Source organism: Megalobrama amblycephala, linkage group LG20 (genome assembly GCF_018812025.1).
Source record: "Megalobrama amblycephala isolate DHTTF-2021 linkage group LG20, ASM1881202v1, whole genome shotgun sequence".
Lineage (NCBI taxonomy): Eukaryota > Metazoa > Chordata > Actinopteri > Cypriniformes > Xenocyprididae > Megalobrama > Megalobrama amblycephala.
Window position 1 is genome coordinate 10,739,531 of NC_063063.1, and position 19,316 is coordinate 10,758,846.

At 37.9% G+C, this 19,316-nt stretch overlaps 1 protein-coding gene across 3 annotated transcripts in view; it reads right to left on the reverse strand.

Annotated features, from left to right (window-relative positions):
* The window catches only part of ccser2b (coiled-coil serine-rich protein 2b), an 86,862-nt gene that overhangs the window by 49,701 nt on the left and 17,845 nt on the right, over window positions 1-19,316 (reverse strand). For all 3 annotated transcript variants that reach the window (XM_048169920.1, XM_048169919.1, XM_048169921.1), the window contains exons 2-3: window positions 16,168-17,560; window positions 13,641-13,822 (exon numbers count right to left, since the gene is read on the reverse strand). In XM_048169920.1, the coding sequence (XP_048025877.1) occupies window positions 13,641-13,822; window positions 16,168-17,524 (1,539 nt within the window). In that variant the 5' untranslated portion in view covers window positions 17,525-17,560. The remainder of the gene's footprint in view (window positions 1-13,640; window positions 13,823-16,167; window positions 17,561-19,316) is intronic.

A 19,316-nucleotide genomic window follows, 5' to 3' on the forward strand; every position in this document is an offset into this window, starting at 1 on the left:
GATTAGCTACAGGAGGAAAAAAAAGATTTTCATTAACTTATATTTCAGCCTTTTCTTCACACACCAGTCAAATGGTTTCAGATGACAAGTTGTGGTATTGTACTAGTTGTATAGTCCGATGATTTTGACCAATTTCTTTTTCTTTTCTTTTTTTTAACATATATAACCATTTTATAAAAAATTTGATTTTTTTTCTGGATCTTTCTATACATGAAAGAAGACCAGACCACTCACCAACAGATCCACTCATTTTACCTGCCATAGACCTGACTTGAGGAATTAGTTCAAGAGCTTGGTCGAGTGCTCATGAAACACCACGCTAAGAAGATACTGCCATTTCCTCATTCACCAGTCCTCATTCTCCATCTGCGCACACCAGTTCACCGCTCTACGCCAGTCCCATTGGCACTTCAGTGCCCTACTCAGGAGGATTGCAGTTGCTTACTGTTGCACTGCCAGAGATGAAGGCGCAGTGCTATCCCACAGAAAGAGCGAAAATTGCCTTTGTCATCTCCTTGCTCACTGGTAAAGCACTGCAGTGGGCCAGTACTATCTGGCATTAGGCCGGCCCTGTCATCAAGCTGTCAGTGACTCATCAGTGAACAAACAGCTTTATCGTCTACTTCAGGGAAACTCATTGATTACTGATTATGCTCTGCATTTCCATACCCTCATGGCAGTATCCTGGAATGAGCCAGCCCTCCTCACCACCTTTTGCAAAGGCTTGGAGCCCTCGCTTAGGCTGCATCTCTATGATGACACCATGGGTCCAGATCTTTAGCCCACTGCTACCATGTTATGACAATCTATCTATTATCATAATATTATTTTAATCTGACTTGACATGACATGCCTTTTGGCTAATTCTGGCACATCGTACATTATTGATGTGCACTGTCCCTGTCAAATAAACCTGAAATAAATAATAAAAATAAATAGACAAGAGAATTCATGTTATTTTTCATTGCCAGCAATCTGGGCCAAATACATGACAAATTCTCATTTACTTTGTTTTAACAAGTGAAATTCCAAAAGTTTGTAATATTTGTTTATGCAAATGATGGTGAAATACAGAAATGTAGATATCAATAATATCTCTATAAGATCTAAATGATAAAAAAAACTCATAAGAAATGCAGAATTTTATCATTTCTACTTCAGGGAAAGATGTTACAATTTCCTGGTTTTTGGTTTACTGTTCCAACAGCATTTAGTAATGGGAAGGAGAAAATGGTAAAGGTAGAAAAACAATTACATCTACATCAAACTACAAACACCCGATTCCAAAAAAGTTGGGACACTGTACAAATTGTGAATAAAAAAAGGAATGCAATAATTTACAAATCTCATAAACTTATATTTTATTCACAATAGAATATAGATAACATATCAAATGTTGAAAGTGAGATATTTTGAAATGTCATGCCAAATATTGGCTCATTTTGGATTTCATGAGAGCTACACATTCCAAAAAAGTTGGGACAGGTAGCAATAAGAGGCCGGAAAAGTTAAATGTACAAATAAGGAACAGCTGGAGGACCAATTTGAAACTTATTAGGTCAATTGGCAACATGATTGGGTATAAAAAAGCCTCTCAGAGTGGCAGTGTCTCTCAGAAGTCAAGTTGGGCAGAGGATCACCAATTCCCCCAATGCTGCGCGAAAAATAGTGGAGCAATATCAGAAAGAAGTTTCTCAGAGAAAAATTGCAAAAGAGTTTGAAAGTTATCATCATCTACAGTGCATAATATCATCCAAAGATTCAGATAATCTGGAACAATCTCTGTGCGTAAGGGTCAAGGCCGGAAAACCATAGTGGATGCCCGTGATCTTCGGGCCCTTAGACGGCACTGCATCACATACAGGAATGCTACTGTAATGGAAATCACAACATGGGCTCAGGAATACTTCCAGAAAACATTGTCGGTGAACACAATCCACCGTGTCATTCGCCGCTGCCGGCTAAAACTCTATAGGTTTTAAAACTCTATGGCTCTAGAAGCCATATCTAAACATGATCCAGAAGCGCAGGCATTTTCTCTGGGCCAAGGCTCATTTAAAATGGACTGTGGCAAAGTGGAAAACTGTTCTGTGGTCAGACGAATCAAAATTTGAAGTTCTTTTTGGAAAACTGGAACGCCATGTCATCCGGACTAAAGAGGACAAGGACAACCCAAGTTGTTATCAGCGCTCAGTTCAGAAGCCTGCATCTCTGATGGTATGGGGTTGCATGAGTGCGTGTGGCATGGACAGCTTACACATCTGGAAAGGCACCATCAATGCTGAAAGGTATATCCAAGTTCTAGAACAACATATGCTCCCATCCAGACGTCGTCTCTTTCAGGGAAGACCTTGCATTTTCCAACATGACAATGCCATACCACATACTGCATCAATTACAACATCTGGCTGCGTAGAAGGAGGATCTGGGTACTGAAATGGCCAGCCTGCAGTCCAGATCTTTCACCCATAGAAAACATTTGGCGCATCATAAAGAGGAAGATGCGACAAAGAAGACCTAAGACAGTTGAGCAACTAGAAGCCTGTATTAGACAAGAATGGGACAACATTCCTATTCCTAAACTTGAGCAACTTGTCTCCTCAGTCCCCAGACTGTTATAAAAAAAGGGGATGCCACAGAGTGGTAAACATGGCCTTGTCCCAACTTTTTTGAGATGTGTTGATGCCATGAAATTTGAAATCAACTTATTTTTCCCTTCTCAGTTAAAAAATTTGATATGTCATCTATGTTGTATTCTGGATAAAATATTGAAATGTGAAACTTCCACATCATTGCATTCTGTTTTTATTCACAATCTGTACAGTGTCCCAACTTTTTTGGAATCGGGTTTGTAGATCATCAGATTGGATGAAATAAAGACAAGGTCACCCAGAAGGAAGCCATTGTCATCCTCCCTCCATACAATGGCCAATGAAAAATGGGTCAGAATATAGAGGAAGCTAGGAATTGTCAAGCTTAACTGTCAAGTGGAGAGACAGGTCAGGACCATCAAGATGTACCATTAGATCAGGGTTAAGAAGAAAATCTACACACTGATGAACATTGGTTTGAACAAATTGCTTGCCATGGACCTAATTGGAATAGACCAAATTTTTGCCATGGATTTTGTGCCATACATTCATGTTGGTGTGAACTGTCAAGCTCCAAAAATGACCATTTAAAAAATAGAAAAGATTAAAAAATGATTTAAAAAGTTGTCTTTAGAAATCATCTAAATCCATACAATAGATTTGTTACAAAGACCAAATTTATGTTGTTATTTACTAAAATCTCCTGTAGTTCTAAAATCACTTGCATACATTCAAATATGCCCAGATGTAAGTGATACCAAATACCATTGGTTCTCATTGATGGATAGATGGCAAGATGATATTTTTGTCACTCTGCGGCTTCACATTCACTGTATGCCAAAAAAAAGAGACAATCTTCTAAATGTCTCCTTTTATTTTTCACCATCATAAGGGTTTGAAATGACATGAGAATGACCGAGTTATGGCAGAATTTCCACTTTAAGTGAAATATTCCATTAATGAAAAAAGCATTCTCTCTGCATTTTCTTCAGTAAGTGTGGCATATCATCACTATTTGCTGTATAAAAAGAGAGTTATTTAGTCTAAGTTAAACGGTTGCTTATCAGATCTAATGAAACTACTGTACTGCATAGTGCCATTTGCTCAGCTGTATCAGGCCTCTAAATAAATATTGATAATCTAGCACTGTTTCAGGGCTGGGGTTGTTTTAATCTTAATGAGTCAAAGCAACTCAAACAAAGCAATTTAAAAGCTGACTGAAAATATTATTAGCTAATGTACAAGCCAGAAAGACTTCACAATGGAACAAAGTCCACCCCCAGGAAATACTGCAAGTCATAGATATTACTTAAAAAGGATAAGTCTTTATGTTTGTAAACAGACTTGCGTTCACATTTCTGTAATTTTGAAAGTACATCAAGTAGGGCTCCCTTTCATTTCCTTTTTCCAATTTTTAGGGGTAGGGTACAACAGGGCTAAAGGTGAACCAAGGTAAGTCACATTTGACTTAATTTTCTTCTAAACCACTAGATGGCACAAAACTCAATGCAGATTTTTTTTTTTTTTTTTTTAAACCTGGCAACGTGTCTGATCCTTGACACGACTGTTGGCAGCAACACAATTGTCAATTCAAATGAGAATCGTTAAAATTACTAAATACATTTTAAGACAAAGGTTCAGTTAGTTTTCAGTTTCAAAGTAATTTAAAAGTTTTTCAACTGAAGAATACGTAAAAGTATGGTATTTGGGATAAAAAGCGCTCCTATTATTGGGGTTAGATTAAAATTGTTAATATAATTTATTAAAGGGTTAGTTCATCCAAGAATGAAAATTATCCCTTTATTTACTCACCCTCAAGCCATTCTAGTTCTATATGACTATCTTCTTTCAGATAAACACAATCAGAGATCTATTTAAAAATATCCTGGCTCTTGCAAGCTTTAATGGTAGTGAATGGGGAGCACAATTTTTAAGCCCAAAAAAATGCATCCATGCATCATAAAATTAATCCATACAGCTCCAGGGGGGTTAATAAAGGCTTTCTGCAGCAAAGCGATGGGTTTTTTTTAAAGAAAAATATCCATAATTAAAACTTTAACTATAATAACTAACTTCCGGCAGATGGCATACGCATCTATTTGCGGTGGAAGAGTAATCCCTGACCCAATGCATGACGCGATGATGAATGCAGAAGCACAGAGGATAGAGCAAAAAAAAAAAAAACCGGTCACAAATTAAAAGTCAAAAACAAGAAATTTTAAAGAGAAATGTTGGAAGATTTCGATATAAGAGAAAAGGAGCTTGAGTTTGTAGCCCAGCCCTATTTGTTTAAACCATGAGAGGCATCTAAGCTTATGCTACTATGCTACTCCTACATCCTGTGTCATACATCACGTCAGGGGTCACTCTTTTGGAGCAAATCGACTTGCGCAGTATCCATACGATCATCTGCCAGAAGGTAGTTATTTTAGCTTATAAAGTTTTAAATATGGATATTTTTCTTACAAAAACCCATCACTTTGCTTTAGAAGGCATTTATTAACCACCTGCATGTGGATGGATGGATGGATGGATGGATGGATGGATGGATGGATGGAAAGCGTGGAAGAGCCAGGATATTTTTAAATATATCTCCAATTGTGTTTGTCTGAAAGCAAGATAGTTATATATACCTAGGATGGCTTGAGGGTGAGTAAATCGTGGGATAATTTTAATTTTGGGGTGAACTAACTCTTTAAGTTGGGAGTCCACCTTGGAGATAATCACCACATTTATAATGAAACCATGCGCATGACATCAAATTAGCGTTTTTGTAGTTTACACAGAGATAGTAATAGTATCGTTTTCAAAAGCTTCAAAACTTTGAAACCTGTTTTCAAAAGTTTGCATTTTCAGCCCCCCAAAAACACCATTGTTGTGTAAATGAACGGCCAAAGTTTTCAGTTTTTAGTTAAAAAAAGGTGTGTAAATGGCCCCTAAGAAAGTAGCACATTTAGCCCCATTGCACCCTAAAACTTTTATACAGTCAGAAAAAGTTACTTAGTTACACCCTTTGTAATAGTGTTTAAAATTAAAATAGTAGCAATCTTGCAGATTCTTCTGGGGATGGTTATATATTAGATTTTGCCTTCAGGAAAGAGAAAAAAACATGAGAAACATGTGTTATCTTAATGGATTCAGTGCCATAGTGAGGGCCCTCAAGTGACGCTTGGCAGGCAACAACAACAGACGGTCCTGGTGAACAAGGGACATGCATCAAACTTCTAAACAGCCCAAATGACTAGGCAATGTTGAGAAAGTTGCAATGAAAGCCCATATGTGAAAGTGAAAGCGAGAACGATCAGAACAAAGAATAAAAGAGTGAAAGAGAGATAACAAAATTATGTATAAAGTCACAGCATCTCTCTTGCAAACGACAATCTTGTAGCAATTCATCATGTTGGAAACACGCTGCCACCTAGTGGAGCACTGTCTCATCTGACCGGTCAGTTATTTTATCTGTTCAGGTTTTCCCCTTTTTTTTTTTTTTTTATGTTTCTTAATTCAAACAGCAATGTTTTGATAAAACAAAGTTTGATCCAAACACTGTTGGTTCATTTTCCCAGAAGTTAAAGATTGTAAATTTAAAATACATCTATATACATTTATTTTCTCTACTTTTATGAGTACACTACCACACGGCTTCCTATTAATTTAGCTTGTTTGGCTCCACAGTGTCTCAGACACATCACTTTGAAACAAAGTTGCATGACTTTCATATCCTGCGTTTAGCCTAGTCAGAGAGCAGGTGTAGCAGCACAGCACACTGGGTCAGCTGAACTGTCTGAGGACATAAACATAAGCAGTGGGGAGGAAATCATCCTTTCTGACTCAGCCAATCAGAGGAGGAGCGCTGATATCTGAGCGTGACAGACGTTCTGTGTGGAGGGGGAGCAGAACACCATTGCTCAGAGATTTCTCACTTGGTTGCATCCTGAGTCACTTCTGTTCCTTGGTTTATAACTTGACAAGTCACAGTGTGTGTGTGTGTGTATGTGTGTGTGTGTGTGTGTGAGAGAGAGAGAGAGAGAGAGAGAGAGCGCGCGCGCTATTTACTAAATTTGGTAATTAACCAAGGTTTCTCCAAAATGGATTGACACTTCAGAATAATTACAATAAACAATGAGTCAAATATTTGCTAGCTCACATTATTTGTTTATAGATTCCTGCAGGGGTGATGCATTTTTGGCCAAAAGGTCAAAACTTGAAAACAAGTTAGCATTTTAGCACTTCTGGTTCCATTTTCTAAAAGTCAATGGGTTTTTAGAATGTTTTTTGGTTAAATCCCTGAAATAAGATCTGTGGTTAAAACAAGATCAAGATATTTTCACAGTTTTTTCTATGAAATTAAATAGATCAGTAATACCCCTAGTGATTTAAAGCTTTTACTTGTCTTGAAAAGGCAGCTGCTAACAAATGGCTAAATGGGACTTGCCTACAGAGGATGTCAGGAACATTAAACATCATCACACCAAACAGGAAAATTCATCTACTCACTAGTCCGCACTCTTGCAAACTATTCTAACTCAAACTTTCAGGGAAAAGTTCTATATAGTTTTATAGATACGTTTTATAATAATCTAAACGCCAGTGAAAAACTCCTATTCGGTTTTTGTCAAGGGAACCAGGGTGATGCAAACTTCTGGACTGGCCAATAAAAGTGCAATATCACAACTTCACTGCAGCACACTATACATGCCAGTCAGCATAAGTCATTGGAGTCCTTCTAGAAACGAATGAGAATACTTGAAAATATCATATATATTTTGAGACAAAACACTGGTTTATGATTTTCAGTCAACCCATGCCTGTAGCAACATTTCTTTAAAATGATATTACGTTACTTCTTGCACGTTTCAATCAACTTTCAAAGTGAAATATCCAGTGAGAGGCACTAAAAGCGTGTTTAGTTTTATTCTAAACAGATGAGTGTGAATCTGGCAACGTTTTATTATTGGCTTTTTTTTACATATTGTGGCCGTTCAGAAATGAAACCATGCCATTTTAGCTTACAACTACAAGCCTTTAATCTCTTTTATCATGATCTGTGTTTCAACTGAGCAATATGGAGCTGGTTATTTGATGCTCATGTCAAAATATGCATGCATTATTGTAAAAGTGTTTTGAGGTTATAACAGTATTGTGCAAGGAACAGCGTGGAAACAAATCTTTATTTATTGATAATCTGTGCCTGTAGTCATAATTTGTGTGAAAGTTGTAGGTGTTTTACTGCCACTAGTGTTTATTTCTGCTGGAAACTTTTTTTAAGTGATGCAACTGTCGAATAAGTTAAAAGGGACCTATTATGCCCCTTTTTAAGAGATGTAAAATAAGTCTCTGATGTCCCCAATGTGAAGTTTTAGCTCAAAATACCCCACAGAGAATTTTTATAACATGTTAAACTTGCCACTTTTTGGGGTTGAGCAAAAACGGAGATGGTCCTCACTGCACAACACAAGATCCAGGGGGTGGGGTAGGATCTAGATCCAGCTCCTCCCACTTTACATAACCCTTAACCTACCTGACTCTGCCCATTGGATCTAAGCCTACCCATCTCCACCCCCTGGATCTGGATCCAACTCCTCCCACTTTACATATCCCCTAACCTACCCGACTCTGTCCCCTGGATCTCGAGTGTTCAGCAGAAACGTGCCATTTTAGTGTGGTTCCCTTTAAATGCAAATGAGCTGCTGCTCATGGCCTAAGAGGGTGGAGCTTCAAGAGCTGACACTCAGAGATCCGGTGACAAAACAGTCTCATGCACTAATAATGTCAGAAACACTGTAGTGGTGTTTAGTTCGAATCGGAGTCTGAAAATTATGCCTACAGAACCAGAGAATATTCTGCTTGGAGACAGAACAGGTAGTATAGTTTAATTGCGTATATATCTTATGTTGTCATCTTTCTTTTATCCACTATTAGTACGAGCCTGTTGTAGCGAACCCGTCCGAATGATGGCCAAATCTTTACTGATGAGTTTATGAAGTTTATTGTATATCACCAGGGTTCATGCAGGTTTCAGTAAGTCAAATTTAAGACCTTTTTAAGACATTTTAAGACCATAAAGATTGAAAATTAAGACCTACACGCATTACCAAAAAATATTCAAATCAAAGAAATTCTGATAAAATCATTTTATTTCAATGAATTCAGTCATTGAAAAAGCATTAATTTAATTTACAGATAAAGCAATCACATTGGTAACCTTCCACACCCAACAATGTGCCAAATGCCCAAAACCTTAGGCAGAGACTCGTACCACTTGTAACCAACAGCAGAAATCAAACTTTAACAAACTCTGAGGAGATGCAGATGTATTTTGAGGGCAGGTATTGCATTTATCATGGGATTTGTAGTTTTATCACAGCGTACGTACCAACACCAATATCCCCCAGAAAGAACTATGACTCACTACTTTTTTGCTACTTTGTAATAACTTTCAGCAGGTAGCGTTTCTGGAAATGGGTAAAAAAAAAATTAGACCTGATTAAATCAAATTTAAGACCTCGGATGAAAATCTGGCCGTTTTTAATACATTTTAAGGCCTTAAATTTAAAGTTCAGAATTTTAGACTTTTTAAGACCCTGATCACACAAAAGATGACGCGTACGTTATCACTCTAGAAAATCACTATAAGAGCTGAATAAACTGGTAAACTTTATATCCGTAAAACAACTCCGATGGACTGTAATAAAGTACCCACTATCTCTCTCTCTCAGCCGTGACCAGTATCGCTCCGGAGAGGATCACGTACAGTTTGTAATGATCCATCCTTGAGTAATAACTTCAACCAGTAAAGGTGTCCTCAGTGACTCAGATGGCGGGAGTCTATGAAGCTTCGTTGGTACATCCAACAACATTGTATATCTCTAGCTGATACAGCGAGTACGCAGAAATGGCGGACTCTGTGCGTTTCACTCAGGGGTGTGTCTATGCTAACAGGGCAGATCGTCACCAGTCATGGGCGGGGTTTCCCTACTCTTACGTAGGAGTAGGGGGAAATATCAAACAGCATGTTCTGAGAGATTGAAAATGATAAATGGGGATTATAAAAAAAAAAAAAATATTGGGTGGACGTTTACCATTATAGGCTGGTTGTTTACACACACTGGACACACATCTGTGTTCAAACACAATTTTGCATAATAGGTCCCCTTTAAAGAATAAGTTAAAGAATAGTATTTAAAGGTGCCGTAGAACGTCTTTTTAAAAGATGTAATATAAGTCTAAGGTGTCCCCTGAATGTGTCTGTGAAGTTTCAGCTCAAAATACCCCATAGATTTTTTTTAATTAATCTTTTTAACTACCTATTTTGGGGCATCATTAAATATGAGCCGATTTAGGCTGCGGCCCCTTTAAATGGTCACGCTCCCCACCCACGGAGCTTGCGCTTGCCTTTAACAGCATAAACAAAGTTCACACAGCTAATATAACCCTCAAAATTGTTCTTTACAAAGTGTTCGTCATGCAGCATGTCTAATCGCGCAAGTATGGTATTTATTTGGATGTTTACATTTGATTCTGAATGAGTTTGATAGTGCTCCGTGGCTAAAGCTAACATTACACACTGTTGGAGAGATTTATAAAGAATGAAGTTGTGTTTATGAATTATACAGACTGCAAGTGTTTAAAAATGAAAATAACGACGGCTCTTGTCTCCGTGAATACAGTAAGAAACGATGGTAACTTTAAGCACATTTAACAGTACATTAGCAACATGCTAACGAAACATTTAGAAAGACAATTTACAAATATCACTAAAATTATCATGTAATCATGGATCATGTCAGTTATTATTGCTCCATCTGCCATTTTTCGCTGTTGTCCTTGCTTGCTTACCTAGTCTGATGATTCAGCTGGCACAGATCCAGACGTCCTGCCCTTGTGTAATGCTTGAACATGAGCTGGCATATGCAAATATTGGGGGCGTACACCCCGCCTGATACGTAACAGTCGGTGTTATGTTGAGATTCGCCTGTTTGTCGGAGGTCTTTTAAACAAATGAGATTTATATAAGAAGGAGGAAACAACGGTGTTTGAGACTCACTGTATGTCATTTCCATGTACTGAACACTTGTTATTTAACTATGCCAAGATAAATTCAATTTTTAATTCTAGTGCACCTTTAAAGGAAAAAACACCCCAAGCTGAAGAGGCAAGAGCACCATTAAAAGACTAAGGCCAAAACTGCCACCAGGCTGGAAAGGATGAAAATACTAAATCTGGAATGTCTGGAAACAAAGTTGTGTTTACAAGATATCAGGTTACAAATGCTATATATTTGAAAGATTTTGTTTGAGGTGCTTAATAGCATTTATAAAACAGATCGTTACAGTCCTTGATTATGATTGGCCGAGCCGTGTTCGAAGCCATTGTAAAAAACAAAACACACCCGTGATCTCATTACATCATTAGTCTATGTGTAGCTCCAACTATTCTGTTAAACATTGCTAAAGAACAACATTGCTTGCTGGAAGAATTTTATATTGTTATCAATAATTATTACATTTTTGTTGCTGTGTTAATGAACTTCCTCGCCCAGACCTAACTTACAAAACAAAGCAGAATTGACAGTTCTGCCTGTGGATATCTAGGATATATTGTGGATACCCAGCAACACCCCTTAGCTGTTTAAAATTCACTGTAAATACGGCATCTTGGGGCATATTGATTTATAAGCTAGATTTCCACAAGCAGAACTGTCAGCTTTTCTTTTTTTTTTTTTTTGGTAAGTTAGGTTTGTTAAAAACGTGTATGGTACTTTAGGATGGGCAGAAATTGATTACAAAGTCTACACACATTTTCCACTATTTATCCATTATTTTCTGTACAGCCACTGGGAGGCTGCATTGGTATATATTATTGCTATAATATATACAGTAGGTATTTAAGAAAAAGACCCCTAAATGACAAATAAAAACAAAAGGAACTGTGGTCAATCAGTTTGACTGTCTTCCAATTTAAGTAGACCATTTAGTGCCATTAGGTGCCATATGTGGCAGTAATATAAAAATGCTTTTTTTTAATCAATTATATACATTCTAAAAGGTATAAAAGAGGCCATCTACAGTATATCAGCCACACATGAGAAAGATGGATACTGTCAGCTACTTACAGTACAACTCCTCTGAATTTTCATCCTACTTCACAGCTTCACAGTGGCCACAACATAGAACTGTCATGTTTTTGCCTATATTTTATCACACAACTGATGAAATTACATAGTAGAGTGGTGAAGCACTTTAAACAAACCAAAACAAGTATGGGTGAATACATAAATGAAACTAGACCTCAATGACACAAAGTGAAATAGGTGACATCACATTAATCTGTAAAACGCAATGCGCATTGGCTGTATTGTCAGGAGAAAATAATTCAAGCAAAATTGAAAATTCTGACACTACTTTGTTCACCATCTTTGAATGTTTGTGAGTTTCTGCTGCCCCCATGTGGTCCTTGAAGGTAGGCTACTAAAGAGGCTGCACAGCACTACTGAAGCTGCTTTGTTTAGCTGGTTTCCTACAGAAACGGTATTGAGGTTCATCAGACCAGAGAATCTTGTTTCTCACAGTCTAAGATCTTTTAGGTGTGATTTTGCAAATTCTGAGTGGGCTTTAATGCGTCTTCACTGAGGAGAGGCTTTCGTCTGGCCACTCTGCTTTAAATCTCGGATTGGTGGAGCATTCAAGTAATGGTAGTGCTTATGTAAGTTTCTCCCATCTCCAAACGTTATTTCAGGTTCTTGGTAATCTCTCTTACAAAAGGTGCTTCTCCACTGACTTGCTCACTTTGGCTGGACCACCAACTCTCTGAGTCTTGGTTGTTTCGAACATCATTCCAGATCTGTGCCTCGACACAATCCTGTTTGTGAGCCCCTGTTTCTCAGTTCCTTTGAACTCATGGCTTGATCTGATATGCATTTTCAGCTGTTAGACCTTAAATAGACAGGTTGGCAGAGGTGGACTTCGATCAAAAAGTAGAATTAGATCAAAGATCTTCCTGAGAAATGGGATGCATCTGAGGGTCATAGCAAAGGATCTAAATTCTCAATACTCATTTGTCGAATGTGATGTTTAAAATACAATTTAAAGAATAAGGCTGCAATATCACAAAATGTGAAAAATGAAGGGGTCTGAATACTTTCTGAATGCACTGTATACCTTGTTGGATTTCTGAAGGCCGTGACACATTAAGTCGACATCAAAGAATTGTGACGACAAAAGCAGATTTGTCGCCTCGCATCGGCTGCGTCTGGGCCAAAAAGCTGCACTTGAGCACAATGCATCTGTTGTTTATCTAATATGTGCCATATTTAAAATGAAATATTTTGCTAAATAATTACTAAACAGAGACGCAGTTACACCAATTGAGTGATTTGTTAAACACATAAAGATAAATATAATAAGGACAGGCATTTAACAAGCTATCATAGATGCAAAGAAGGATAAAGGCTACCGCTTTAAGCATAAATGCCGAGTCATCCTCTCATTTGACTTTGATTTCACCTCACTATTTACAAACTGTGATGAAGCTGACAATCTGATCGGCTGCTTCCAGAAGAAAGACAAATGACTATCAGCAGGAGCCAATTTGGAGTACTCTTAGTATTATGATGTATAATCAGAGACACATCTTCAATAACTCAAGCTGACAGACTTATCTAGTCAGTCTCTGGGCTATGAACACAAGACAGTCCTTCCTTTTTGAGACAGATGAAATCAACTGTGCTCATCAGCTGAGATTTTAAATGTCAATCATAAAGCACACTGATTCAGGAAAGCTTTGACAGTGTATTTTAGGAGCTTGGAAATAAGATTGCAGAGTTGCCTAGAGGAGCGATTCTCCACCGCAGGGCCAAAGACCAAAGGGCAGTCTGCTTAAGGAAGTTAGAGAACCACTACTAAAATAAAAATGACTAAGAAAAAATAATGACTCAGGAATCCACTAATTGTGAAAATGTTTATGAAAAAGTGCTATGTGTTGATGTGTAATTTCCCTCTTCTCTCTAAGTTGCTTAAGGTGGATCATTTCATAAGGCTTTGGACTCACCATGCTGTTGAGATCAGAGCCAAAGCTTCCACAGGGGTGTCCAGAGCCTCCCAGTGCCTCCATCCCCTCTTCATCCCACATGTAAGTCCCTCCAGAGCTGTCTGAGGGCGACAGGTCCAGAGACGAGCCATGAGGAAAATCATCTGTTGGAGACGTCTCATGCACAAAGTCATCTTTACCAGCTGAAAGACAATAAACAGGGTAAGAAAGTGACAGAGAAATATATTTTAAAGCAATCTTAGTGAAAGTATGGCTCTGCTCATATTGTTTAAAGATGGAAAACCTTTTTCAAAAGCTAAAAAGACAGGATTTTAAGGCACATTCAAGATGGAATATTGTTCCAAAAGCTGTTAGAACATCATTATGTTGCCTTATAAGGTATATTGTTTGGGCCAAAATCTAAGGTAGCACCAAACAAGTGTATACAGCCTTGCCACAAGTGTATACACTATGCATACAATATTACACACAATGCTGAGAAGTACCGATAAAAACAGTTAATGTAGGCTATGTATAGTATACACTGAGATTTTTTTATTTTTTTAACAATGAAAAATGGCATACTTCACCTTTTAACACCTTTTATGATAATGTAATATCAACCTAAGTAATGTCATTACTAAACCTAACAGGGTGATGAGGGGCCAGATTCAACAAAACATTATGGAGAATCAAATTCTTATTAACTGCTAATTTAAAAACTCTAAAATTTCATCGTAAATAACCTCTTAAAGTTAGGATAACTTCTAACTGGTCTTAAATCACCAAAGGTAAGATGTTGACTTCATTTATTGTGTTGTTTCAAATATTAAGAATTACAACATAACACTAGCTCCAAGGGGTGTAACGATACCCCCATGTCACGAATTCGATACATATCACGAAACTTAACTCATGATACAATATTATCGCGATATTCCAAGACATATGGTAAAAGGTTAACAAAAAATGTACTGTTGTTAAAAATGCTAAATTTGGTATTACATTGGAAGTGGAAATGAATAGGCTTGGACTTGGTGCTGCTAACCCGATGCACAGGACAATGGTGACACCAGAATAAAAATATTCATGATTCTGAAGCTGAAAATACAGAATTATTTTAGGCAAATATGCTTGCAATCTGTCACTGACTAGATGTATTTAAAGTAGTGTAGGCCACTTTTTCCTGGTAACATAAGACATTTGGTATAGAGAATACGAACCGACGTCATGCTTCGTTGCATGCCGGGTCGGCGCCGCCATTTTGACAGTATCGCCCTCTGTTACTTGTACTGAAATTAATACGGATTCTTGCTTACCTTTTGTTTTGTTTCTGCCATTAAGTGGAACATTAACATTTTTAATGGTATCGTTTGCAGGGAATAGAAGCTATTTTATCGCATCGCATGATCATTTTATTTATTTATTTATTTATTTATTTATTTATTTTCACTGAAGTTTTGTAAAATTTCATTTACAATGTTGATCTGTTCACCATGTCGCACGCTGGGTGCTCGCTGCTGCTTCAGCCTTGAATATACAAATAAATCTATGTGATCAACACACTGAGAAAAGTCGATTCATTTATTTGTTGGAAACGTTTAAATAATGCTTAAACGAGTAGTGGGTTTAATCAGTGCCATTATTAATAGATTTGCCATCCGGCGTCTTCTCGTCATCTCCTCGACCTGCTTCCCTTGGTGTTTTTACACGTAGAAAAGGTGAAAAAACGTTTTTCACTGTCTTGTTTTCTCTCAGAAAGATGATCTGAGTTACTATCACAATTATCGATGCAGCATTAATGACATACAATGGTGACATTTTTCACAATCATGACAGAAAACAAATTCCTGCACTAAACTCAATAACGGAGTTAAAGGATCCTGTTTATATGGCGGATAAACAAAGAAGTTACCCAGAACTCAATGCAGCGTGACGTCAGATTCATATTCTCTATTATCAGGACCCACAAATATTCAACACTATATTATATTCAACACTATATATAGTAGTTTAATGGTGTACTGACACTAAAACTATGTAAACTTGAATTTTTTCTCAAAGTAATTTTCATTTTGGGTGAAGTATACCAAAGTCCCTTTAAGATATATATACAATCTTTGACTAGCGGGGGCTGGACTCCCCTCAAGCCAGTCGTAACTCAAATATTTATGTTAAATCTCAAATAATTATTTATCAATAAGTTAACTCATATTATGAGTATAACAGTAATCTGAAGGCAATGCAAAAAGAAGGCTTTTGAGGTGTTTTTCATTTAGTTAATCAGCGAGTCTTCAGCAAGATCTGCCAAACCAATCAGATAGCACCAAATTAAGCCTGTCATATCATGGTTTAGAAAACAAAAAATGTTATTATTTTTCAAGAAATGCATTTAGGAACATTCTTACAAACTAGGGCACCAATGCTGAGTGTATGGGTCATGAATTACACTCTGAAGGTAACTAGGGTTTGAACAGTCAAAATGTTAGAAAAAAATGCAGAAATTTTCGATTAGTAGTAATAGAAGTAGATAAATTCTCATTCACACCTGCAAGTCCCATCCCTGCCCAGTCAACAGTTTCGGATAAGAAGGTGTGCAGGTTGGTCACCGATGATTCCTCATTGCACTTGGTGATTAGAGTGCCGTCATCAGTACATAGTCCTAAGTGGTCAAACCCCTCATTGAAGACAGGCAGAAACAGGGTCTCACCTCCATTTCCGAGATTATCAAAGTCATCCATGTACTCTTCACTAGTATCATTATTCTCCACAGAGGAGGATGATGATAGCGACATATCCTCCAAGACCTCCATGGAGGGGCCCAGAATGTCTTCAACTTCCTTTACTTCAAATGAAGTGTCACTTGGGGTAGTTTCAATACTTTCATTGTTGCTAGCTGGTTCTGAACTGGTTTCTGCCATCGGTGTAGGGTCTTGGATATTTTTACTTAATTCTGCTTCTTTTTGGACAGTTCCGGGGACAACAGGACGGAGATGTTTGGTGAGAGTTGGACGTGTAAGTCTATAACTGAGCACAGAGGGTTTCTTAACTGAAAAGCTGGGTAAAAGGGATTTCTTTATTGTGGTTGTTGGCAAAAGATGACCACTAGTAGTTACAGAGGGCTTTGCAATCCCATATTTACCTACTTTCCCCTCGGATAATACTGGATTTGGCTGAATGAGGGGTGATCTAGCCACTGGAGATTGTGCTAAAGGTTTTGGGAGTTCTTGAGCAAGCTCTGTAGCTTTGTTAAAGGAGAAGGAACGGGTCATAGGTGGGTTGGTGAGGCAAGCTGCCCTCTTGAAGTGGGTGAAACTCTGAGAGCGCACTATGCTCTCTTTAGAGGCAGACTTTGCACTGTCGTTGGACAGGGACAGTTTGCTCTGCAGGGTTCTTTGTTGGGATACATGACTGAGACCAGGCCCTGAGGAGCCATAATGCCCATTACCACCACTGACTCCATTCAGAGTAGCTATACCATTGAGGGGATTTCCTGTGGAGAGGCGTTTGGGAGTAGTCATGCGGGAAATGGTTTTGCTAGGCTGGGGTATACTCCTGGGACAGCTACTTTGTGCAGTGGGGATTGTACTCTTACATTTAACTGCAGCTGCAGGGGAAGGCTTTTTAGTCACCATCTGTGAATCTATAGGTACACTACTCTCCTCATCCAATCTGCCAGAGTGTTGCACTTTATTTCCACTATCCTCTTCACCCTTTTTCCAATTTAGGGATTGCACACGTGTCAAACTATTGTGCCTGCCTATAGGTCCACCTTTAGACTCTAAGGAGGAAACCGGGAGGGCAGATCCTTGGGGAAGGGGGGTCATGGTGGTGCCTGAGGGTTGGGAAGCAAACTTGGGCAGCCTGGAGACCATGCTGAGCTGTTTGACAGCGTTCCTTTCCATCAGCTAGATTGACCACCATGGATGTGAAGGACAAAACTGCAAAAAGAGAGAAAGAGAGAAGACGAAATATGAAAAAAGGTAATTGTTTGCATGTTGTATACAACAGCCAGTGGTGCAAAGGTATGCAAGGAAATGCAAGGTTATGCATGATTTAATGTCACACTGATGACAGAGCCATTTCACATTATTTTACATGCACGTTCTGTGATTTAAAGATAGTTAGTAAACTTTCCAAAAAAAAAAAAAAAAAGGCATGATGATAATGCACACTGGGTCAAGTGAAGTTTCGACACAGTTTCAACTTTCTCTCTTTTTTTGGTGCTGAGCATGTTGCATTTTTGTAAGGACTACATGGGGGGGGTTCTCTAAAACTTTCAAGTTGGAATGTAATGCAAGGAACACACAAAGTCATCTGATCACTGTTCTTCTCACAATAACTTTCTGTGGTACCATTTAGTTGCTGTCTTCGGCACATTACACGGAACGACTTATATCAAGATATCACAATATAAAAATGCAAAGTTATTAAAAGCTTTTTGATAGACAAAACTGCTTTCGAATAATGCATCAATGAAATTAGTAGCATGGTGCCAAGCTGATTCTGAGGTTGTAACTCTGCAAAGCTTTGGCATATTGACACCACACTTTAATGCACATCATCGTCACATCATACTGACCACACCACATCAATTTGGTAACAAACCTAATGGTCAAAAGTGATAAACAATTAAATCATAGTACTAGTGATTGTATTTGTGGTTTTTCAACAGTTTTGACTAAAATAACCTAAAAATGTCTTTAATCACTCATTGTTGCAGTTGGTCTGATGCTCCCGGCCATGCTGGAATGCCTCGTCATGCCTTTCTTGTGCTTGGCCCCTTACAGGTTTTTTTTTTTTTTTTTTTTTTTTTTTTAAACAATTGTTAACGTATACCAATACTTAAAATACTTTTTCTAAACTCTTAACACAGCAACACACCCACATCACACAATTAGCCAAATAGTTAATTTTCTACTCAAAACCACATTATGTTCATTAAATACCAAGTCTACGGAGAGAAAAAAAAAAAAAAAAAAAAAAAAAACTTTTTCTACATTCACTAACTATCAAAACACGGCAAACCCAATTCAATATCTAATCATTGTCAAAATACTAGCACTAGTTTTCTATCCAACAGGAACATATAGTCAATCATAACACAGTCACTGTCAAAATACAGCTGATGGCATTACAAAAACTGCATTACTTGCCATGTTTCAGTTCTACCTGCATACAATAGACAATATTCAATTTTATAATTTAATATTAATATTATTAAACAAGTTTCCTTTTACTGTAAACCATTGTAAATTTTTGGTTGAGTGTTGAATGTGTGCATTCTTGGCAACTAGGACTGGGCGATATATCGCATGCGATTGTCACGCGCATTTCATCAGTAAAGCCGGTTCCCTGATTACCGCTAAATCGCCATCACCTGTGGCCATCACATACCGCTAAATCGCCATCACCTGCTTTCAAATGGAGCGGCATTTAATAGACAGAGCCGTAGATCACTGACAAGCCACGCAATATCGCGTTCATTATCGAAGACGATTCATCTGCGATAATGAACGCGATATTGCGTAGCTTGTCAGTGAACTACGTCTCTGTCTATTAAATGGCGCTCCATTTGAAAGCAGGTGATGGCGATTTAGCGGTAATCAGGGAACCGGCTTTACTGATGAAATGCGCGTGACAATCGCATGCGATATATCGCCCAGCCCTATTGGCAACATATATTATCTAATAGTA